At 34.2% G+C, this 25,998-nt stretch overlaps 1 protein-coding gene across 5 annotated transcripts in view; it reads right to left on the bottom strand.

Annotated features, from left to right (window-relative positions):
• Positions 1-25,998, bottom strand: part of CFAP20DC (CFAP20 domain containing) — a 67,450-nt gene that overhangs the window by 3,113 nt on the left and 38,339 nt on the right. For 4 of the 5 annotated variants that reach the window (XM_084530549.1, XM_084530550.1, XM_084530548.1 and 1 more), the window contains 3 exons: positions 23,663-23,866; positions 18,633-18,694; positions 3,308-3,399 (listed from right to left, as the gene is read on the bottom strand). In XM_084530549.1, coding sequence (XP_084386675.1) covers positions 3,308-3,399; positions 18,633-18,694; positions 23,663-23,866 — 358 coding nt within the window. The remainder of the gene's footprint in view (positions 1-3,307; positions 3,400-18,632; positions 18,695-23,662; positions 23,867-25,998) is intronic. The other variant, XM_084530552.1, reaches the window with a different exon arrangement.

The raw sequence follows: 25,998 nt of genomic DNA, 5'->3' as shown, positions 1-25,998 counted from the left end.
AAAGTCTATGATATACATTATAAAGGGATGAGTATTTTTTTCTTCACTTGAGCTGAAATAAGACTGAAGACTGTACCTCTGAAAACCTGTCTAAAAATGATATGCTGCCCCACTGAAATCATGGAGCTATTGTTTTTATAGAGAAAGGATTTTTCTCTACCTGTATAAACCTGGATATCAAGGAATTGTGGCAGGCAGCAGCTTTTTCTGAGCATTGGAACAAACATACAGATAAATGTGTTGTTATTTGGACTATGTTAACACAAAGTGTTTACACAGTCACTAGTCTGAAGAACTAAAATAAATAGCTGCCTGTTTCACAGAAATACATTTTTTTCTTGTATTCTAGCCTTTAATATTAGGAAATGGTTGGTAGGAAATCTCACTCTAAGATATGGGAATCATAATCACACCCTGGTGTAGGTCAGTTGCTCAGAATCATCTGTCAGGAAAAGGGATGCTGAAGAGAACAGTGCTAATATTTTCTCTGATATGATCCCTGACCATTGAACTACAGTGCTCAAATCTATACTGTAATTATGTACTGCCGGGTTACCATATGAATATTGTCAACAGCTGTAGTCCCAGAAAGAAGTCTGTTAAGTGCTGTGGTTCCTGCAGCACTATCTTTAGACAAATAACAAGATACAATGAGGTAAGTTTCAGAGAATTTATGACTCTGCCTTTGTCACTTACTGTGGAAACTTTCTTGTGTGACTTGTTATCTAAAGGTAAATGACATTTTCTATGAGTTGGGAACATCCATGTCCAACAAAGGAAAAATCTATTAAAATTTATCATATTTATCAGTTTAGATTTTGCTCTTGATTATTTTGTGAAACATGTCAAACACAAGACTACTTCTCATTACATCTTCCCATTTAACTATGTATTATGGATGGTGTTACTATTAAGAAAGGAACTCAATAAATTTTTTTTCAGAAATTAATTACCTTTTCCCCAAAATTTTGCCTCAAACTAAAGATTTTTTTTTTTTTTTTTTTTTTTTCCAAAATACAAGAATTAAAGAATTTTTGGAAATACACAATACTTTTCCTTGAGGATAATTTTAAAATGGACATCTCAGATACACTATGCCTTAGTGCAGATTTTCAGTACTCATAAATATACTTGTGTTACACTGTGATACTTGGTACACTGGAAAACTGCACACACACACACAAAATCTTGTGACACTAAAGTCACTTGCCAACATGAGAAGTAACTTATTTTTCAATGTGATATTAAAAATACGTATAATTAGGGTATCAGAATTTCCTGGAATGAATTTGAGCATTCAGTTTGTTAATCTGGTACTCAAGTGTAAGCAATAAAGCAGTTCTTTTGTCACACAAATACTTAACCTCAAGTGAAGTGATTAAGAAAACCCCCCACATTTTTTCTGAAGTGTTAGAGACGTATAACAAGATAAGACCTTTTTTAGCATCTCTTTCAAAAATAATACTGCAAAACATCTAGTTACCATGGTCCATCAAGTCTTTTTTTAAACCAAGAGATCTAGGAAAATTCACAGCCTAATCTAATCTGATATGTGTGTATTACATGGCACCATGTTTTCACATAGCACCATATTACATCCAAAGGTTTGTGTTAAACTTGACTGTATCTTTTATGTGAAAAATTGTATGCCAGTTTGCTGTCAATACAGCAGAAGGACAACATTTTTAAAGGACTATAAACAATCCAAAAAGTTTCTTGAAGATGCTGTATATTGTATGGGTAAACCCCTTAATTTGTCAGTCGTACCTCCCCCTCCCACAGGTGCTAAGACCATTTATGGATCTTCTCTGTTACTTCAATAGGGAAGGGTTTCTACTAGCTCAGAAAAAAATCCAAACTGTTCTGTGCGGGGAGGAAAGGTAAGGGAATTACTTTATTGTTCTCTCTTATTTCCTCCAACTTCTTGGGGAAATGAAGCTTGATCATTTCAACCATGACAGCAGGTATTTTGAATATTTGAAAATAGAAAAAAAATCTCCGTGAAGTTATAAAAACTACAAATATCATACGTATACATGAGCCAAAATTTAATTAGATTCAATGAAGTTGCAAAAATAAAAAGCCAAAATAAAAAGCTATGGTATATAGAGATTTTCAGTTCTCTAAACGTGCCATAGCAGACATATCATTTTAAATATTTCAGTATAAAGAAAAACGAGTTTAGGAACAATTTACAAAACAATTTGGAATTCCTCATGTGAATTAATAGGACGAATCCAACATCTTCCCAGGGGTATCTATACATATATATATATATACTAGCTTTCTAGAGATAATCACCCTATTTTTAAAATTTACAGGGATTCAAGCTTTACTGCAGCACGTCTAGGATTTCATAATACTAACATCAAAACATTCTCAGAGACCTTTCACAAATTTATATCCGACACACCTTTAACTCAAGGATTACTGTCCAATTCTCTTTGGCTTACTTAGGAACCTTAACAAAACATATTATTTGATTCTTCAAAGCAAGGTTCCTTCCTGACAGCAAAATTCTGTTTTGCTGTCATAAACAATTACAAACACACATCTACAAAAAGATTCCCGATTTGAGGGCCATGATCTATTTCAGGCAGTAAATCACTAAGACATCTTCATCCTTAAGCAGTCAAAATACACAGGTCAGATTTATGAGATTTCACATTGAATTCCCTGGACGTGAAAAAAAAAAGTAGGTATCTAACACAACAAAGAAGAAAAAAGGGTGTTTGAAAAAACCACACCACAACAGGATATATGTTTTATTCTATTGCTGTTGACTTTCCAATTTCAGCAAAGTTCTTCACTATTCTCTAAGCAACTGCCATTATAAATGAAATCTATAACACCTGAGGTAGTGACTCAGCAGTCTTTACTTAAGAAACCATACTTGAGATTTCATTTAAAGATAAATTTGTATTTTTTCTTCATAATGCAAGTATTATATACAGAACCCAAGTTGTTCTTCTGAATATGAATTTTAGTTTTTGCATTCTTTCTTTCGTAGGTTTGCCATCCACACTATCATCAATTCCTTATTTTAAACAAATAAGATGCATTTTTAATGAGGTTAATCTATATCTAACCAGAATGTTAGGAAACTGTGACTGCATAAGTTATTCTTTCATCAGAGGCAAACAATACTGCATGGAAAACTCTGCTAGCTTGCACTGAGAATAATAACTCTGAACCCAAAATGTAGCAGTATAAAAAAAAACTACTGGAAAACAGAACCAGTGCTACAGAAACAGCATTTATAAACGTTGTCCTATCCAGGTCCTTTTCATTGTCTTCATAAACCTACCTGGAATACTCTGATTTGCTGAAGATTTAGTGTGCTCATCCAGTTTTTGGCTTGCAGGAGTGAGAGGGGGACTGAACACGTTCAACCAGTCTCTGAAAAACACAAATCAAAACATCACTCCTAAAAGCACAGATTGTGATCCCATTTGTTGGAATAATTTGATTTTTAGAAAACTTTCAGAGGAAACCACAAGTTGTCAAGTGTGATAAAACAAAACAAAGCTGGATTTTATTATTATAAAAATTTAGTTTATAGCTAATACAATTTAAAAAGTTAAGGCTTTCTTCTTTAGCGTTTTCACCTTTTCACACCGAAAACCTGTGTTCCAAGGCAGGCTTGCTTTGCAGATTTCAGCTGCTATTGCTTTGCCAGCCAATGCTGTACATGAGGTGTGATCCACAGAGCTGTGCCCTGCAAGCCTATGGGACTCAGGGGAGTCCTTGTCTGAGGAACAGACTTGGGAGAAGCCACCTGTGTTTGATGAGAGACTGTAGGGGTCCATGTGATTGAAAATCCTTACCATCCCTAGAGAAAAAGCTTTAGTGGCAATCGTAAGAGCTGTGTTTGTCCACTGTTTGGAGCTGCCTGATATAGGGTGAGCAAGTGCTATATAACTTTCTGAGTCTGGGTGGTCCATGAGCGAGAGCTGAGCATAGAGATGAGATGCATGCCATGAACAGTGTGATGCCAACTCAGTGCTCGTGAACTGTGGGAAAGCTGATTTGTATAAAATAATGTACTCTTTGCAGTTCATTTTCACTTTTAAATTTTTCAATAAAGGGATGGAATTAATGATCAAAGCTAAGAATAACATTCTAACAGCTTCCCAGTGTTTTCTAAGAAGGAAATACTGGATTGAATCAGAATATTATTAAAAATAGTTGTTGATATCAAAAAAACAACCTCTGTAAACACATTATAAATATTTGTTTAGAACAATTTATTATTTTTATAAAATTTGTTATATGCTGTAAATAAAAAAATTGTTATCGAGCACAACATGGTTTTATTTGCTGACCAGAAGACAGGACTCATCTCATCACAGCTATCACAGGTCTGTTTTACTTCTGTGAAGAAAAAGGTTTTGGTGGAATCTTTATCACAGAGAAGGGAGTATGGAACTTCTTCACCTATTTAATTTAATAGGCAATTTATGCCTCTGCTGAACACTACTTTGTGATAGCTTTTAAAAATGATTTTCCCATTATCATACATTGATGCAAAGTTCAATGTTCATTTCACATACGCCACTTTATGATACACTGTCTTTGATTGCTACGGCTCAAAGAAAGGAAAACAGAGCAGTCCTTTTTATTGTTATTTTGTTATTGCTATTGCTTTTTTATTGCGAACTGAACTGCTGACTTTTTCACTAAAAAATGGGATAGGAAACACATGTATGAGATTTCATTCATTTTATACTACCAATGAGAGAAACAGCCCTGGAAGGACACATCCAAGTCACAAAGTTCAGGCAATCCTTGTGTAGTTGACCACGTTTCACAATTCTTGTCATAGAAGAAACTGATCTCTGTACGCTGCTTTGCTGATGTTTCACTATGTTCCCATCTCTCTTGTTCGACAGTTAAGTGTTTTTAACACATTAAAGCCTCCATAGAACTAACTGTGGAACTGAATGATTGAGATTTAATGTTTTGAACAGATTTCGAAGAACTTCAGTAAAACATCTTATATCAATAGAAGCAGATCCATCCTTTTTGACCAACCTTTTTCATTGCAAGGGAAGGGATGTAGATTGGAAAAGGAGTCTTCAAATGCTCCTATGTTTGCTTTATGCTGGTGGGAACAGTGCAGCTCTACAGAGTAAATTAGTTTGGGATTGATTTAATTTATGTCTGGCCATGGTTGTTCCAACAGCTGGCACAAGAACACTTTACATGCAAACTTGTACTAGAAGCTGGGAAGATTTGCTAGGGCTATGAAAGTAACTTCACCATCAGCAGATTCCTCTAGAAAGGCTGAATTTTCCCAAAGCTTGACAGATTTCTTTACATTGCCAGACTGTATCAATTGTCCAACACCAAGTAAACAGGTAATGTACATCTACTTTCTGAAAAGCCTTGATGATCTCATGTAAGATGTGTTTCTGACAGAGAAATCTGGCAAGGCTCAGTCATGTGCTGTAATTGCTAAAATATGCCTTTTTTTTGTTTTTTGTTTATTGTTAGATTTTCTCTTACTTCTGGACTTGTTATTGATTCCACATCATCTCCTGCTGGCATGTACACATAATCTGGGGTGAATCAGGGGACAACCACCTATCTGTTTGCAGTCAAAATGGAAAAAACTAATTTTCTGCCTCAGGAAACAGAACTGCTGGTGTAGAAATCCAGCAAGTAGTATAGCAGATTTAAAGGAAGAGATATTGATTTTTCCATCATTTCAATATGTAAAAAACATAGTTCAATCTTTTTTTTATACCATCATTCTATTTCCACATATATGGCCAACTTCACAACCTATCCTTCCCTGCTGTTCAGCCAATGCCAGTGAGAACTGGTACAACTAATCCACACAGCAATATCCTTGCCTAGACACCTCATTATTAGCTCTCTATGTCATTGCTTGCCATTTTTGCATTCCCTGAATTCACCCAAAGACTATTCATTTGCAGCAAAGTTTCAAAAGCTTCCAGGAATAACAGTTAAGTACATGCATATGATATTCAGTTGCGTGGTAGTATTTATTCATTTCTGCCACTTGCATGTGTGTTTTTTGCTGCCTTGTACTCTGCCAACATGAAGCTAAACACTAATATCTGAACATGCTCACAGCAAGCCGTGAGGGAGCACTAAGCTTTAGCACTTACCCAATTCTCTACAATTGTACTGAAGCATAAAGTCAATAAAGGCAACCTCTTTGAGAAACTGCAACAATTTTAGGTAAGGCAAGGCAGAACTATTAGTGCTAATCTACATCTCCGCTTCCCAAGCTACCCTTTTTTCCCAGTTCATTACAACTTAAAGATGGTGATGTTTGAGACACAGAGAAGGACTAGCGTATTTCTGCTGGGAAGACTGCTGAAGCTACGGTTGTGCAAGGACAGAGGAAAGATGGTGATTGCTGGTAAAGAGAATTAACTCAGTCAGACTAACAAATGTTAGAAAAGTAAAGCTTTAGAGCATACATGAAGTTCTACAAGTCTGACACAAAACAGAAGAGTTTACAGATCCATGTTTTTCATAAAAAATACGTATCAGATCATTTCTAAAAAAAGAAAAAAAAAAAAAAGGAATTTGTACCTGGAGAGCAGAGGATGAGGAGAGAGGACAGGATGTTAGTATGAAGGAAGAAAAGACAATAAGGCAACTATTTCCAAGGGAAAAGAAAGATAACTCATTTATAGAACATGGAGGGAGTTTGGTAATCATGTGCCATCAAACCAGCATCTCTCTTAAATTTATGGTTCTTATTACTCAGGAAATTTACAAATTTCAGTTTAAAGTCTCATCTCTGCAAAGTCTTCCTGAAAGATATGTCTGAGTAATCAAAGATGGGTGATTATTTGTATGATTTTGTCCCTTATTTTTTTTATTCAATTATTTGAGTTAATTCTGCTGTATGGAAGTTGTTCATTTTCACCTTTATATTTATTATGAGGCACCTGGCTCAGTTGAAGAACTATTATTTTTTCTAGCAGGTGTGAGTATAAGAGCTAAGGATTTCAATGGTTCTAAAGGGAGGTAGAAGTGTATGTACTTATGACTGAGGCAAAGGAGGTGCATGGTAAGCTTATTATTTCCTATTAAAATAGTCTGGAATCAGTTTATGTTTTCTTTTTTCCTCCCACTGTCCAAGAGAAATGAATAGCTTTAACCACCAAGAAAAGTACATAAACCAGTGCAATATTAAGGATCCATTATTGACATAATATTACTTCTAAGGTTTTACACAATATATATTAAAAACTGGCTTATCACTTCCACATGTCAGTTAGCAATGTCTAAGACAATACTTCATAAAATTTAAAATTTAAAAAAAGAAAGCTTATGTGTGCTGAAATCTTCTTGGTCAAGCTGCAGCAGAGAGTAAATATTTATAGTTGTTTGATAAACCTCTGAAACATGAGCTTACACTGTAATTCTGATAGATGCTGTAGTCTTGCAGTCAATACAGACTTTTTCACAATGAAATCTGCAGATACTTTTAAGGAAGCAACTAAAGCATATTGGTGTGTGGGACAGAGTGTATATGGTAATTTGAAAAAAAAAAAAACAACACCAAAATTCTGAGAAAATTTGTTGACCTTGCCTAAAAGTAAAGAGCCCATCATGGAGAAAATCAGCAATTAACACTTTAGACATGCAGACTGTGGCCTGTGTTCCCATTTATTGTGTTTTTATTTTGATTGAATAAAGAATATTTCTGGGGTGAACTTCGAGAAGCTAGTTTATCTCCTTAAAACATAAAAGCGAATCAAGCACTCTGACTAATTAATGACACTCTCTTTATGCTACCAATGCCTCAAGCTATAATCAATGCAATCAACATGCAATAAACTATCTAGAGCTTTTCTGATAACAATGCTGAATGCTAAGTAAGTCTTTTGACATTGTGACTTTTTTTGTATGAAGGCCTGGAACAGAAAGATTCCAAGCATCTTTAATGCTGGCACTGAGATTCTTAATTATTCTGGATGCAATTCTACATATCAAAATGTAATAAAACATATTTCATGCCATGGGATTTTCTAAAAAAATAAAAAAACTTTCAGAAAGTAAGTGTCATACATTGAAAGATCACATGCTAACTGAGCTGTGATGAAAAACAGAATAAATCTTTGGGATTTATGAACACAATTTTTAGTTTCATAACAGAATAGTAAATTTTTCAGAAAATGGCATCCATCAGTAAAATCTGTTGAGAAAATTAGTGGCAATACCAATGGCAATACCATATCAGAACTATTGCCGTGAGCAATAATACCATCAACAGAAAAATGAAGAATCAGGGCTTTGATTTAAATCTTGCTGAACACCTTTGATACTCCTATTTTTTGAAAGTTGCTTTTTAGGCTATCCTAACAGATGGAATGAAAAAATGTCAAATTTCTTAAGTATAAAGATTTTTAACATTTCTGTGAATTGAGATAGCATACTTTACCACTTTTCTTTTGGATCTTATTTAATTTGTATTATTTAAATCAATTAGATCATTTAATCCATATTATTAACACAATTAAAATGCTTCAAAGTTTCAGTACAACAGCTTTGTCTAATAGTTTGTATAGGAATTGAAAGGAATACTCATATTATTAGGTCAGCCTAATAATAGCAGTATACTTAAAAAATGCAAGGCAAGTGCTACATTACATCAAACCAGAATGAAAAAGTAACATCAGTTTTGTATTATTAAGAACACATCAAATTGAGAGATTATTAAGCATCTGAAGAGTACAATCAATAAAGAACACAAAAGATGGTATTTAGCTGCATGAACTACTTAGTAAATTTTTATGAATACTAGAAGAGAACTGGCTCATGTCTGAGTGATAATAAGAGAAGCACATTTGCCTCAAAATTATTTTTTACAATGAATAATTTGATTAACTCCGTTGAGGGCCAGAGAATGCTAATGTATAAATCAAGAGTACAAAAATATTTTAAGGAAAAAAGGACCAATTCTTGAGATCTTGTGCTCCAAGTAAGTAATACCTCACTATGATCCACTGAAAGCAAAGTATGAGCTCATATCTAAAGTGTGGTTCATATAAATTAAATATTAAATTCAGGTAGGATGAAGACCTATTTTTTCCCACTTTGTTTGAATTTTTAATTGTATCTATTTAAAAGAGGTGGCGAGAGACCAACTTAAATAAATCAACACAAAGTCACCTAGCTTTGTGACCTAACCCCTCACCCATTCCTTGCTACATTGGTTGTGGAGCTTCCATTACTTTTTAAGCTGCTAAACTTTAGTAGATCTGAATTTTCTTTTTTTTTACATTTCTGCTGACCTTCATGGGTATGTGTAACTTCCTTAATTTAAATCAATTACTTAATAAACAGTTATTTGGATTCTGCTTTGCAATATATTATGTATGCATGTGTAATGAGATTTTTTTAAAATAGAAACATTTCCATAGAAATAAAGTCTTCAATATTAGTTTCAGAAGTAAAGCAAAGACTTCTGAAAGCTATTAACAATAAGATTTACTTGTGTTATATGCAATCTTATGCTTTTTATTTTTTTTTAAAAAAAAAAGGAAATCAAATCTCAGGTCATATGACCACATGTCTGTAATAATTGTGAAATCATCTTAACCTTAAATTGTCCATTATTGCAAATAAAATGCTTTAAACAATTTCATTTGTGAATATTCTTATAAGTCCTTAAACAAATATGTCATAAACCAAGCAACATTCAATATTAATTTATAAATCACTTTTCAGTGTCACTTAGCTCCACATGAGTAGAACAGTATCTCTACAATGCAAAACTCATTGAGTACAGAAGAACAAGATATACTACCAAAGGAATACAGAGTATATTATACATACATATCAAAGATTTTTGAGTTCAGATTTTAATAAAAATTTGAAAAAACACATAAATATATGTCTGTATGACTTTACATGAACTGAAAGCTATATTTTAAGAAGAAATATCAGAAGGATTTAAGGTCAATCCAGCAATACATTGATGATTAAAAAATGCAAGATGTGCTACATTGTATTATTCTCCTGGAGTGTTATTGTAGTTTCAAAATATCATTAAATCAGCACAAACCAACACTTATCATTTCCTGCACATTTTTCACAGTGAGCTACATTTTGACTATGAGTAATCTGTTAATCTGTTCTTTGCCTCACAATCCGTCAAAGTGACAGATTCATTCCATCCCTAATACATAATATCTTCATTTACTGTATGCCTTACTGGAACTTGTTTTTTTGCTACCACTAAGTTTTAGAAAATCGTGAGTGTATTTACAGAATGACTTTTCCCTGTCCCCAAACCACTTCAGCAAATCCAGCCTGCCAAACACCATACTTCCAATGGAGACAAAGAGACTCTAAAAAAACAGAAACCACAATCTAAATTGTTAGCTGTAATTTACTTAAAGGCTAAGCCTCTAGTTCATCACCATGTTTACTTGCTGGCTAGATTATAGTCTTGATGTTCAATAGCAATATAAATGACACTAATAGAGAAAAAACAATGTTTTATCATCTAATTTAAATAAAATACTGGCCCATTCTTCTTAGCTTTTTGATTCAGTTATCAGAAGACCAGCTGTATAAATTGGAACTAATGAATTTGTGAAGGTGTGTTAAAATTCCTGTATACGAAGCTAATCTTAAACAAGTGAATTCTAATAAAGTACATCAGATATTCATTGATCAGTGAATCAACTGGATTTCCACATTTAATGAAGCATCTGTTAGGAAGGATTTGCTTCTTCTTCCACATATTTTTAACAATTAAATAAACCATGCATTTTAAACATTATGTTTTAATGTTTCGTTATTCAGGAAACACCTGAACTTAGAACCCAACGAGTCTTGTCGCAATTAAAGTAATTCCTTTCCTCCACAGCCAGCCACTAATGGCACTTTACTATTCTGTGCATCCTGGATGTAGACTGCATCCCATTTAACTTTTAATGGATGACATGGAGCCAGAGGGCTTTTAAAAATCAATGGAGAGAACATGACTCAAGAGAACACTAACTTTATTATTATCAAACTTGTTAAAGGTGATACAGTTGAATGTTCCTAGTCTGTGAAAATTATCTTTCTTTTTCAAGAAAGTGAAAAAAAAGCTAGGAAATGCTGACCTTCTAGTATATTAATACCTTGAATGGTAAAGCATTAAGCTAGAAATTTGATCATTACCAAAAGTGAGAGGTATGGTACCTTTGTCTAATTCTTCAAAAACAACAGCAAATTTTGCTAACAACAGCAAAATCACATAAAGGAATCAAAACCAACACTCTGCATGATGGATCAAAGCAATTGCACAAATGATACCGAGATGGCAGGGTAGGGAGGTGTGGGCATTTGTGCCCTTGGAAACACAGACAGTTTTGCTTTTTAAGAAAAAAAAGAAAGATCTCTTTCAGACATCCTGCCAGGAACAAGGGATGGCTAGTCAGTACACGAACAGTCAGCGTGTGTTACATCCTGGGAAAGGCTAAAACAGTTGGCTCCTTTGATATGAGAAGTTTATCAATACACTCCTCCAAGCAGTAGTGTCACATGAACACAGGCTTCTACAGATATGAACCAGCTGATTTGTTGTCTATGGGCAGCAATAAATATAAAATCTCTTGTCTCACCTTATGTAGGCATTGACACTTCATTCAGGGAAGACTGACTGAAATTTGCCTACCAAAGCTATGGGGCCATATACCATTCTCTTAATATCTTTATTCATCCAAGTGTCATGAAGATGCAAAGGACAGCATCGTAAGCATATACATTTGGTATAAAGTGCCATTTGCAGTACCCTGCTATTCTGTACTGACATTTATACTGCAGGCAGAGGTTTCTGGACAAATCTGCATGTCAATGTTATTGAACAGTTTAGAGTACTCCTCACCTTTGAGTATTCAGTAACCACTCTCTTTCAAGAATGTGAATACAGCCAGGTCCTCTGCTTTTTTTAACGATGTACAGGGGACATTGAAGGCCCTATAATACATCTGTTCAATGTTATTTTTGCTGCTGCAACACATCATGCCCATTAACATGGGTGATGACCACACGAGACATGAACCAAGGCTAACCTGATGTATGCAGCCCCAGATTTTCCTGTATTTTTTTCTACAGTACTAGTCTTGAGGCAGATATACAAGCATATTCCTCCCACTGTACAGGTAACCATTTGCTGGAAAAATACCTGTGGTCTGCAGATGGCCAATTCTCAACAGAATGAAAATAGCACAGTGTTCGTTTGTTATTACTTTGGTTTTACTTGAGAAGTTAGGAACAATAGTAGGGAATAGTTGACTTTTTTTGGTCTTTGCTTCATCTATGCATATAAGCGTAGTTAGAACACTCACTTTCAATGGCTTAGGAATATTCAGAAAAAGTGTGGAACAATAAAAACATTCCCCATAACTCCTGAATCTACAAGTACAACAGACAAACTACTTTATATTAACATAGACTCAACAACATAGTTAGGAGGATTTGCCATGTCCAGTCCCTTAGTGTATATGCTGCCACTTTTTATATTTTCAGATTCCCATACAAGAGAAAGCAATTTTTGGATTATTTTACCATGTTTTTATGTGTTAGCCACCTGGTTCTCAATAATCTTTCTGAAGCTAAGCTTTTTACCACCATGATTAAAAAATTTAATCTTTTCAATTAGATGTTTCCTGTGCCATTTGCTTCTATTGTCATGTTCTTTTTCATGCATATTATAACCTGACAAATGCAGCAGCACTTTGCTAATTCAGATTAACGACTGGGAGACCTATTGTAAATTACTCTATTTTGTGTATGAGTAAAGTAAGTGAACAAGTACAATGACAAAGCAAAGTACCTTTTGTGATACATTGTTTTTGTTCACTTATTTTGACAACTGTTATGTAATTCTGTAATACTTCATAATGTAATATTGTCTGTTTTGCAGAAGTAATGGAGTTGTATGACTTTGATCTTCTAATGAATCATAAAAATAAATATGCTTCTTTGTTTGCAAAACTCATTTTTAAAATTTCCTTCTCAACTTTAAGGTATTCTCCTATTTAAGCCCTTGTCTGGAAGTACGGGAGACAAAGATGTTTTGCATTTGAATTTTACAGCATGCATGCTAGAGAAATTCTGGCTTAGTGCAAATAAATGTTATAACTACAATCTTTCTCCTACTGCGCCATTTTATAGGTGAGTTTAATCTTACTTAATCTCTGAGAGGTGCAATGACATGCATCAGCTACTGGCATGTATAGTTTCCATCTGGGATGGATGAGAACACTTGAATGGTATCCTCAGAACTGAACATACCTTTAATATTTGTACTTAAGTGTTTGCAAGGTTTGTGGATTTGTGCTGACATCATCAATACTTTATGTAAATGTCAGGTGCCATTATCATGGCAATATTTATGGCAACAATAGATTATGAAAAAGACTGGTACCAGAAAATTTTAAATAAAGTGTAGAGTAATTTAATTCCTAAAATTAATAGAGTGGTCAAAGAGTTATGCATATAAAGAACTGACGGTTATGTTTAACTAATTTACTTGCTAATTTTACCAGCTATCAAGTTTGAAAAGAAGTTAAAAATGTATTTAGCTAAAGAAACATGTTTATCCATTTCATGATTCATTATCATGAAATTGTCATTCATTATGACTTGTATACTGTGCACACATGTCATTACAAAAATAAGGAAATCACATTGTTTCATAAAGTAGTAACTAAGAATATGATCTTTTTTTTTTTTTCCTTATGGCAACATCTACAACTTTTTTGAGAAACTTAAAGTTACTGTCCTCTTCAAACATGTTTATCTGCAAGTCAATGAAACATTTATTTTATTATGATCAATTTCAAATCTATAACATTTATTGTAATGTTAAACGATAGAATGCAATTACAAAAGGCAACCATTTTTTGTTCATTTTTTGTTATATGAACTATTTCAATTGGAGACATACCTTTACCAAAAAAGGGAAGAAAACTTCTTTAGTTGTTTTTTCCTTTTTCTTTCAGATTGTAGACAAAGGAAGAACGATAACATCCCGATCAGTCTAACATAACATACATAGGTTACAGTAACAAGACAGCTTGCTTAAGTTAGCTTGTACCAAACCAATGTGAGGTGAGGCGACTATTAATCATTTGTCAATGACTGCAGGCCCTTATCAGCCTCTTATAGATACAATGAACTTTATATCACATCCACCAGTGGCAAAGCTATGAGGGATTTAAACCACAGTAGTGTGACACATTTTATAGATAAAACATAAATCTAGACAAAAAGTGAGCCTGACTTGCATCATCTATTTCCATTTAGCAATTTTAGTAAACACTTTATAATACTGTTTTTCCTTAAAATTTTAGGGACCTAGTGTGTTCCTTAGCTTTAAGGGGTTTCTTTTTTATTTGTAACAAAACCACTGATGGAAACTAATTTAAACACAAAAATTTCACGGAAGAAGCAACTGACTTGCATGTACGGGGAAGATAAATCAAGCTTATTTTATGAGTCAGCTACTGGACTGGCTTGAGAATGGTACTGAATCCTACCACTGCAGAGCAACTGTAATGCTTACTTCTCATAGCAAAACTTATGGAGATAATAATATGCAAAGCAGGTCAGGGAATCATGGAGAAGAATAAGACACTGGAAAGGGTAAATGGGAACTGGCAAATAACATCACATAGCTTCTTCAATTTCTTGCTGGGATTTCAGGTCTGACAATCTACATCATCAGCTGCAGATGCACTCTCAGTGTTAACAGGGAATCATGATCACCCACAGCAGGTCCTACAGCAAGGCCAGCTCCAACATATAGGGCTGAATGGGTGGGTACACTATATTTGGATGCATACACATACTTTCACATACCAGCCAGGCAAGTGTGAGCTTCCAGCAGTCCAGCTCTGGGCTGGAGCTGGTAAGGGACTACAGTCCTATTTACTCCTGGTAATTCTGTGCAGGCAGCCCTGACCAAGCCCACAGCAGAAGTACAGACTGTAGTTCAAAATATCACTTTTCATTGACTGATATACTAATTAACTTTTGCAGATTCCAGCCACCTTTGGAAAACCCATCAGCTCCAGGTATATAGAGCTGTTGATTTTAGAGCCGTTAACATATGAAACCCACCAGCCAATAATATGAACAACAAATTAAACTTCAGATTATAAAAAAAAAAACAAAACACATTTATGAATGAAACATATCTTGATCACTCATTCTTTGGTTTGAGACCACTGACAAATAGACTTTCTTGTAAAATGAAGCCTGTGGTGTACGTGCTATTCTTACATTTTTGGACATAGTCCAAATTAGCTAGATATTTACTATCATCAAATCTTTGTGCCCACAATTCACTATGGGAATAGATTTTTTTTTAACAAGTAAAATTAAGTGTCTGGGTGAAACCTAACTGAAAATTTGCCTATGTACATTTTATATGAAATTACTGAAGTAAGATATAATTCCTGTGAAAGGATACCCAATGAAGTTCTGAAATATTTATGACCTACCGTAGTGTTGTTTCTGGGGAACAGCTGTTTGAACTTCAGAGGAACAAATTTAATTTGGTAGAGTGGGAAGAGTTGAGTAGGATGCCAGCTGAGGAGCTGGTGAGGCAATGCTTATAAAGAAGATTTCATCTTTAAAAAAATATCTCTTTCTCAAAGATGGAAAATCAGCTTTTATCAGAAATAAATTTTCTGAAGAGCATCTGTAGTTCAGAAAATGTATTCATAAAATTAGGCTCAAGTGATCTTTTTTATAGAATAGTTCCACATTTTGCAGTTCAGTATGACTGAAATTCCTTTTCAATATTAATTTTCTTTCAGCATTTCCTTTAATGAAACTTCCAAACTTTCTGTAACACACAAATATTTTGAAGGACAACGCTGCTTAAATGCTTACTAAGTAGATGCAGAGTACATAGCAGCTTCCAGCCCCTGCACCGGAGGAAGAAGTAACAAAGATAATTAGACTCCTATTTGGAGGGAAAAGAGCAGTTCTGAAGTTCAGCTAGGACCATACAGCAAGTCAGCCTGTGGGAACTGCATAGCTAAGGCTTGAAACACTGTGCATCTTCTTGCTCATCTGGCTCTGTAGCCTCTGCAGTCAGCCTGTCTCCTTTCATTAACTGGTTCTGTGCCTTGCAAAGCAGCGTGATGCGGGGGTGATTTGTACTGCAGTAGCAATATTCTTGGCAGACTTATGACCTTTACCCAGTGGAACCAATGGAAAATGAGTCTAGCTGGGTCTTTTATTGACTGCATTTCCATTATCTTCACAGGTGCTTTCTTTCTTGGCTTGTTCTTTTATCTTATTATGGACAGAAGCTACATTTACTGGACAATAGCTGCCACATTGCTCTCTTCTCATTTCCCAGAAAATATCACTAATACACTTTTTAAAGTTATGTCAGGCCTGTCGAATTCTTTATCACTTCTAAAAACAAACTCTTTGTTGTTTCAGTAAGTGCATCATTTAAATGTCTTCATACCATGGTATTTCTACCCATATTCTACATAGAATATACCAATTTTATCAAATATTGTCCTGTGTGTTCCTCTACGTAGCTACAGTAATTTCACAAAGATTTAGATATTTTTTACTTGCCTGTAAATTACCTATTAAAATTGGCTTTTAAAAAAAGCTCAGGAACTAAGTTTCAGAATTGCCATTTATTTCGTCTCTCTCTCATTTAGGTACACACCCTATATGGAAAACATTACTCAGTTTTCCATTATAAATGAAAGGTAATGATCTGAATGATGGTATTCCAGTCATATCTTCTCAGGTTTTAATATCATGATGCAAACTGACCTCGTAATTTTGTCATCTTCTGTATTTACAGCCCAATAATACTTTTCTGGCAGTTCACAAGGGCTACTGAATTTATGAAGCATTTGCAAGTATTCAGGTATTTTACGAATACTTTGCCCACATTTCTCGAAAATGACTTGAAATTTAAGTCTAGTGTGTGTATTGGATTAAAATAGCATAAGAACTAAATTGTAATTTATATTATTTTGTTTTAGATTTTATTATATGAAAATGGAAGTTTTCATTGTAGACCATATTAACTTAATATGCTGAAATGCTTTATTTTTACAGGTAATGGTGTTTATTCTCTTTTTCAGTATATAAAATGTACTGAGTATAAAATTGCTTTAACACATGCATAGAAGTAATAAAACCCGACTCAACCAACCTATGGGTAAAAAGCAGAAAAACAACACAGCTTGTACTAAAATACAGGCTATTCTAGTATCATCATAATTATGGAATCACTTCTGGAATACAGTTCTCGACAAATTGTCAGTCACAAATTACCTGATATCTTAATCTGTGGACTGTAGTCAAGTGTCTCCATCCACTTCATCCACTTTAACATTAATAGATAGAGACAGATTCTCTGATAAGTAGCACCCAAGTTAGAGAGGTTTTCTAGACTGACATCAGCACACAGATTTACATATGAAATGGAACAGGAATCCAGGATTGCACTTTAACTCCAGTAATATACTATGTGCACCAAGAAACATATGCTGCAATAACTGACACATCTGGGTGAACTTGCGCAGCAAGTTTCATATTGTTCACTCCATAAAATCTAACAAGAAGATAATAAAAATGTGGATGGAAGTGAAACAAGTGACTGAAAACATCTATGTGAGGAGAAATACATATTATGCTGCACAACTGACTTGCAGTGCATGATCATAAAATTTCACACTGTTGATATCCTAAAAAAAAATAGAGCAAACTCTTTCATGGTTGTATCTGAAATGTCCTCTCCTCATATTCCTCCCAACATCCATGCATTGTCCAGCTAAAATCTGGACATGTAAAATCCATGTTAATTTCACCAACTGAAAGTGAAACAGGACAACTTTTTGAAACAAGTACACTTCCTGTTCAGGCTGTTAAAAAATTGGCAAAGTGATGCTGGGGTTTCACAGGTACAAGGAAGTTCTAAAACAGAACAATTAATTTTGGTCGTCTCAACTTTCATCATTTCCCTTTAGCCACCCTCACCTTTTGTCTTCAAATCCCTATCTTACCTTACGATAAAGTCACAGGGATTTTGTTGCTGTCTCCAAACAAAACAGATAAGACAAAGAACTTGACAGCCAAAATACATTGTAGGCAGAATTTGTCTGAACTATTTCACAATGTTACAACATAGCACCCTCTCCTGAGTGTGTTATCTATTGAAAAGTCCTGTTTAATTAAGGAACATTAAATTTTTTTTGTAACAAATAGATTCCCTGACATCTAGAGTCACATGCAGAATTTTACTTCAGAGCCTTCAAAAGGGAGAGACAGAGAGAGGGTGAAAGAAACAGGTGAGGGGGTATATATGTCAGTTGAAGATTTGCTGAACCACACATCAAAGCAGGTTTAGAAGCCAGGCCTGTGCCGGCTACTTTAAATACACAGAGGTACATCCAAACCATGCAGAATCCAGCTCTGCATTCTGGGACAATGTAGACATACTGCAACCTGTAGTCAATGTCTAAAAAGAGCAATAGTAAAGCCCTCTGAGAGGAGGCTGCAATTGAAAAGAAATTAAATCAAAGAAAGTCACATTTAGCATTCAGAACACTCCACCTTAATTCTTACTGCCTGGGCTATACATGAAGTCTTACCGTGGGTTGGAATGAGAAAGCGGGCTCATTTCTTTCTGATAGTGATGCTCCTGACTGACGGGCTATTGAAAACAACAACAAAAAAATAACAATGAGAAAATAACTTTGCAAATATACTTTCAGAATGTTCAAAAGTATGTAAGAGATCCTTTATGAGGATAAACATTTGAAGCTTCTGATACTGGAATTTTACAGTCTTTCATCTAATCTGTGAAATTTAAAAGGGATATTTTAACTAACTTTGTAGTTAACAGATGATTCTTGTCTAGGTGGAAATACATATGAATTAAGGAGTCGACCACACAGTCATTTCTCTACTGTCTGTGAGAGTGTGAGGACAGAGTTGGGAAACAGAGAAGGAAGGGTGGAAAAGTCTTGTCTGTTAGGCAAGTCTGGGTTGTATGTATATAGGAAGCATGGTGCAGGGACACTTCATTGTACCTGTGCACACCCAACAATTCTTAAGGCTAAACACTCCTGAGTGAGAGCTGATAGGGCTGGCAGGCATGGCTCTTATCTTCTCAGAAGCACTAAGGAATGTTAGTGGTCCCACATGAAGGCTGCTGAAGCACACATGCTTCTTAATAGAACTGCTGATTTGAAACCTGGATTAAGCTATTCATGGATTACTAACAGTGGACTGTATGAATATGCATAAAAAAGAATGATTATTTAAAAAATAATCTTCAAATCTTACTTGCTTATTGTAAGAATGTGCATCTAAAAGTTTGAAATTGCATTATTTGGTGTTTATGGCACTAAAACAGCTATTTGCCATAAAAACCAATATTCATAAAATCATAAAAATTCAAAAATTCTAAAATTCAGAAATATATTTTGTCTCAATGTATATGTTTCCAGAGAGGACCCCCTTACATTATCCCACACATCAAAACCAGCTCTAAACAAACCAGTGAAGCAATTGCAGAAATAAGTGAAAACACAAGCACAATTTAAAAATACTTGTACGAATTAGTACATGCAATGGCTAAAAATAAATACGAAGTATTATGAAAGGAACTGTATTTTTACAGAAATCAATAAAAAAATCAGTACATTCACATGGTTTCAGGAAGTCAGGAGGGATGTTGTAAAATATATGCTCAGGATGAATGACATCCTAATTACTGCCAAATATGAGTCACTGCCTGGTCGTGGATAGTGCAATTCCCACATGATGGCTAGTAGAAGACTGAGGATGAGACAGAAAGTGAATTAGTCAGTCTATGAACCAGAATATCTGTCTAAATAATTTTTAGTCTCATTTCATAGTAAGGAATAGTCTGCCTTAGTTTTGCAATTTGACTTGATGTGAATAGATCCCTCCAGGGGTTGTCAAACTGAGCTCTCAGCTGGAATAATTCTGGGTTTAAATATCACTCCTCTTGTCTGTCAGACTTCACTTCTGCCAGAACATTTTTGTTTTAAGTGGCTTTCTTTTTTGAATCATCACAATGGAGGTCAGAAGACCTTCCCCAAATTAGGCGTGAACTTGGAAATCTCAAAGGTTTTTCAGATCAAACCTGATTAGATTGAATTTATATTTAGGAAGTTGCTTGGAGAACAAGTAATCTTACTGCTCTGTGAGTACTCCTTCCTTGAAAGACAGGTCTTAGTGGTGAGCACATTTTGGAGTCTGATAATAGAGCATTATACCACTGCAATCTCTAGGATTCATCAGTGAACAATCCAAAAGAATCTTCATTCTCCTTTGCATTTCTGACTGAGAATCAGGGAGCATATGCAAGAAGATACCCTGAATTCTCTTATATGTGATATTGGTCCAAAATTCTTGTGTTATATTTAAGTGATGTCTGACGTTGTCTGGAGACAGCTTGCCAAGAAGCTGAATGTGCCATTTCCCTGACAGGGCAGGAAGATCTTACTGGATCTTTAGAACAGAGCAAGACATTAAAGTAGAATTATTTTCCAAGCTTTGCAACGTTCCTTGGATAATAAGCATATGTGTAGATATAAACTAACATTATACTCTGCAATATAGAGAACTGCCTTTTATATTGTTGTAAAGATAGTGTTTAACTTCACAGACCTTGAAAATTAAGAAAATATTCAGGTAAGACTCTGTAAAATAGTGTATTTTAAAAATATGTAGTCCTACAAATACATATTATGAATTTGGAACTTTGCCCTGTGCCCCACACACTTTTTGCAAGGATTTGCAGCTCTCCCATGAAGTAATTTATTTTATTTTATATTTTTTTAAAGAAGCTGTTTATATTTATAGCTGGGTAATGTATAATATTCAAAGCTATTTTATTCCTTTATGTCTGTCATAGTTTACAGCAGCTGCTAAACAACTTGCATTTCAACAATTTCTCCTAACAGCATATACTCAGTTTTTGGTAAACTATCATAGGTTGTAAAATACAGTTTTAGTATATCCGTTTTATAGTTTTTAAGGACATCTGTTCATTTGTTCTAACTGCAGCTTAACAGTATGATTGATCTATGTGCCTTTACTTCAGAAGAGTTTCTGAGATTCATTAGTCAGTAATAAGTGCAAAATTTTCAATGAATCTGGAAATCACACTAACAATGACAAGTGATGGAAAAAATAAACTTACTAAAATGTGTTTTATATATAAAGTATTACTTGTATATGTACATTCACTGTCTAACATGACTATATCCTGCACTGCCTTACAAAACATTTTATGTATTTCAAAATGAAAGATACACAAAAATCTGCCGTCTGGTGGTGCTGTTGCCATAGATTCCAACAAGGGACAAAAAGGTTATATAAAATGAATGAAAATTTAGAATTAAAAAACCCTCCTTATTTATCTTCTTATCTTTGAAGCCCATAAGATAAAGCAGAGTAGATATTACTGATTTAAATAATCAAAAAGATACTATCTTGAAACACATGTAAGCATGAAAGGTTAATCATGACAAGATTTCAAACTGTCCTTAATTTCTTAAACTACTACATAAAGATTACTTTTTTTTTTTTTTTTTTTTTTTTCCGTACAGCCAAAATCATTTGCAAAAGCAAAATTGCTACAGACACATACAAACCTTTCTCCAGTTTGCACATGTCATTTTGGAATTGGTCATTGGCAAATTCTCTCGAGTCAACTTGTATGATGGTAATAGTAAAAATCAGTGGACATAAAAACAAATTTGCTTTTCTTGTACATATAAATACCTTAACATATATAAGAAACACCTCTGAGTAAAAACTGGAAGCTGAAGAAATGATGACTTTACTTTTTTTTTAGATCTTACATCAGGATCCTGCATGGTAGAAGACAAATACAGGAGCAACAACCTTTGAACATGCTCTAATCACATTGGATAGGCTGTATTTTGATCTCTCAGTTATGTAGACTACCTATACGTATGTATACAATAACACATTTACTGCCCATGTGAATGCTAAGTGTGGATATTCTCTGAAAATAACTATATGAAATTACCTGACAGATTTATAGATTTGTAAGCCAACAAAAAAACACAGCTATATAAAATTACAATTTAAATGACTAAAATATTTTATCTAAACACTTTTTTAAACTAATGTTATTAGTCTGAAACATGCAGAATCTGATCAGGGCAGTGACATTAAAGAACTGTTGTTGCAGCCACATTGGGCTTCACTAAATACCGGAGCAGTACATTTAATTTTAAAAGATCATTTTGTTTCAGTCATGTAATTTGTATTAGCCAAAACTGACTTGCCTAAATATTCTTATCAACTTCCTTATAATTAAGCTAGTCCAAAGTTAATAAGACTGCTATTCTCTTTACTTAATTGAGTTCCATTTGTCTAGTCTTGCAGACATATACCATTTGATTCTACATAGTGAGTACTAAGTAAATGCATCAGAAGTATGACAATATCAACTAAATGCACAATGTTGACGTATCTCAGATAGTTAAAGCCAACTATTAATTTTCTGATGGCCTGCAAAATATTACTCTGTAAACCAAATTCTTCTTAGTATAATTACACACTTATCAATATAACTCTTCTCATCTTAATCCTTCATTTATCAGTGCACCACAAAGTTCCAATGCTACATTGGTCATTCATTATGAAAGATTGCTACTACAGGCCTCTATTGGGCCCTATAGGTCCCTGGAGATAATTTGCAGCTGACATTTCAGAGCATTTCAGAGCATTTACCCTACAATAATTTATATTGAGGCAACACAGCAGTAGTTACTCTTCTCACATGGGACCTGCCTCTGAGAGTTATGTGCTTTACTTAAACCATATTCATTGCTTATTATTGTTTCACCTATAATAAAATAAGAACTATGTTGCTGTGATATAAATGGAGTATGAGGTTATCTAGTTTTACAGCAGTGCCTGAAAATTCCTTCATATAGTTGCTGAAATGCTATTCTATGATTTCATATGATCAATACTCTCAGTAGTTTACAACAAATACACCCCTGCTTCATATAACAGTGCTCTGTCACATAGTGGAGGTGTGTGATTTTGCACCATTTTGTGCCAGGAGAAGTAATGATACAAGGTGTAAAATACAGAAGGATCACACTAAGTGTTCAGAACTACTGCAGCTTCTTTCCACTATTCTCCTGCTTCAGTCCCTTAAACAGTTAGCTGTTCGGTAATGAGCCTTTATCATTCTAAGAAGCAATTATTTTCCATTACTCATACTACAATGCAATTTCTGACTGGTATATATGGGTTTCATTCATTTTGAAACTATATTTAAGTACTATATCACACACACCTGCAGGTTGTCAGATGCTATTGTGACAAGCTGTAACGCCTACATGATTATTCAGGATTGTAGGAAAGAATATATTTAACAGATTTGCTCCTTTTCCATGGTGGTCCTATAGAAGCTGCAGAAAGTGAACATTTTGTTTGTGTGTTTTACTTGTCGATTTCTAAAAAATGCTTGGTAATGATAACTTAAATTGCAAAGCTACTCCAAGAAATATTATATTCGGGACCCCTCAACCTCAGAATTGATAGGAACTGTGTAAACACTCAGAGAATTTTACAAAAAATATTGCAGGATTAGACTTACTGGTGGGAAACAAGAATTCCAGGTTGCTGTATCATCACTGCTTGTACTTATGCTAACATTGCAGTTGTCTATCTGTGATGCGCTTAGCCCATGAGAGATCTCTGTATCCCTTAATTCTTCATTGTGTTGCCTCTTCATGCTAGCCAGCATCTGTAGTTCAGATACACTCAGTCTACTTGTCTGGTAGTTTTTCCAGTCATACTCCTATGAAATAAAATGAAAAAGTCAACAATATAGACCGGATGATGGAATAGAATACATGAATGAAAATGGATACCTTGGGAGATCTTTTGGGGAATCTTCATGAAGCTACAATACTTAAAGAGAATCAAATTTTTTACTAGAAAATGTTAGTTAATAGATTTCTGTTCAGCTATGAAGATGAAGCATATTTACATATCATTACAGGAAGGAAAAAGAGTACAAACATTATTATGTACTGCAGTTTGGATCCAGAATAGTTGGTAAGTTGCTGTTCTGTTGTAATTAAAAAAATTGATTATTAATGGTAGTATTAGTATTAATAATAATATAAAAGCAGAATCCCAAAAGTTTGAAAATCCAGCAGTTAAAATTGCTTAAACATTAAATGCAAATCTGGAAATAAGCCCAATAACATGGTTATAGTATCATAAAAACCATCAACATAATATTTAGTTATTTCTCAAGTACAGATTAAAATTTCTTTGGAATGCTACAAGACAGCACTAAATTTTAAAAGTTATTTTGGTAACTTGCTAGTGCGTACATTTGAAAATAAATGCCTCTATTTTCATTTTTCTTTATGCTCAATGGTTGAATTGTTAATGTAACTCTAATTGTCATATCTAATAATGCAAAATGCTCACTTTCACTAGACAGATTATGAAATAACACTGTTCAAACAGGAGGTTATTTTCAGTGACACAGTAGTTTTTTTCTGTTTTAGGGAGTTCCACATACCTTAATGAAAATGTATTTTTTGGTAATCAGGAAAGCATTATTGTCTCTCTGATCCCTTTTCCTGTAAGGTTTTTTTTTTTTTTTTTTTTTTTTTTTTTTTTTTTTTGCATGTCTTCAGTATCAGACCAAAAACAGATAATGAAGGATTAGAAAGATACTGCATTACTTATTTACTTATTTCCCCATCGGAAGTTTAACTGGGGATATGGCCATAGATTCATTCACAGTACTGAATTGCATAGGATGTGTAATACCAAGCACAATGGAAATGAATTTTGAATCAAGGACAGATTCAGAAACCTTTCTCTTTTAGTAATACATGTAATCACATCATGCAATGAAAAGAACCTTGATTTCAGCTCAAGCTCTAGAATACTTTACTAAGTATTTGCAAAAATAGTTTTAGAATGAAAGCACATAGTATAATTTTATTTATTCATGGCTACCATAAAAGAAATCAACAATTATTATCTCAATAGCATGTAAAATAATACTTGCTATTTTAATTCTAGGTAAGAATTCAGCAAATGTTACCGCCGAGGACTAAGTCTGTGGGAGTAGCACTTATGTCATACATTTTTGACATTTTAAATATCTCATTCTGACTGCTATGATACTGGAATCATAGAGTCACAGAATATTGCAAAGGAGGAGGGACCCAAAAGGACCTTTGAGTCCAACTCTTGCCTCAACACAGGATTACCCAAAAATATGTCTATCAGATTTCTCTTAAAGCCATCTATTGCAAATAAGGGTCAGAAAGAAAATTAGCACTGAAATAACATAGTAAACAACATTTGAAAGCAAGTATGCCTGCAAGATGACAATCAGCAGGTAAATATATCACATATAGCTGGATTTATGATTGAAGGGTGCTCAAGTTGAAACAGTTGTGCAAGTACACAAATCTTTGTGAAAAGGATAATTAACTAAAAGGCCTACTATAAACATTTTACATTTTTTACGATGTATCTCAAATTCTTAGTTAGATGTCTTTGTAAAGGTCATTTACAGATTTTTCTACAGAGTCATCTAAAGCACTTGGAGATTACTTTTTCACACAGGTAAATACAGTCTGCCATTTTGTCTGCGCAGTGCATGAGCTACCGTGATTAGCACAGCTGCCACCCCTTTTACTCCTGCCCTTTGAGCTCAAAGCTTTATCCCTGAATCATTTGATTATTACTACCATTTTTAATCCCACAGTAATAAATGACATTTTCTGTAGACCTTACTAAACGTAAGTTAATAGTTCAGCTACTATTAGTTTTTTGTTCTCTACACATCAAGCTTGCTATGTTTTATCTGGAAAGTCTGATTTGCTTTGATGCATTAGTATTCTACCAGACCTACAGCTGTTAAGATTTTCATTGATCTTTCTGAAGCTGTTGATT

This window comes from Aythya ferina (genome assembly GCF_964211825.1).
Source record: "Aythya ferina genome assembly, chromosome: 10".
In the NCBI taxonomy this organism is placed as follows: domain Eukaryota; kingdom Metazoa; phylum Chordata; class Aves; order Anseriformes; family Anatidae; genus Aythya; species Aythya ferina.
Note: the sequence above shows the minus strand (reverse complement) of the source record. Positions and strands in the feature narration are given on the sequence as shown.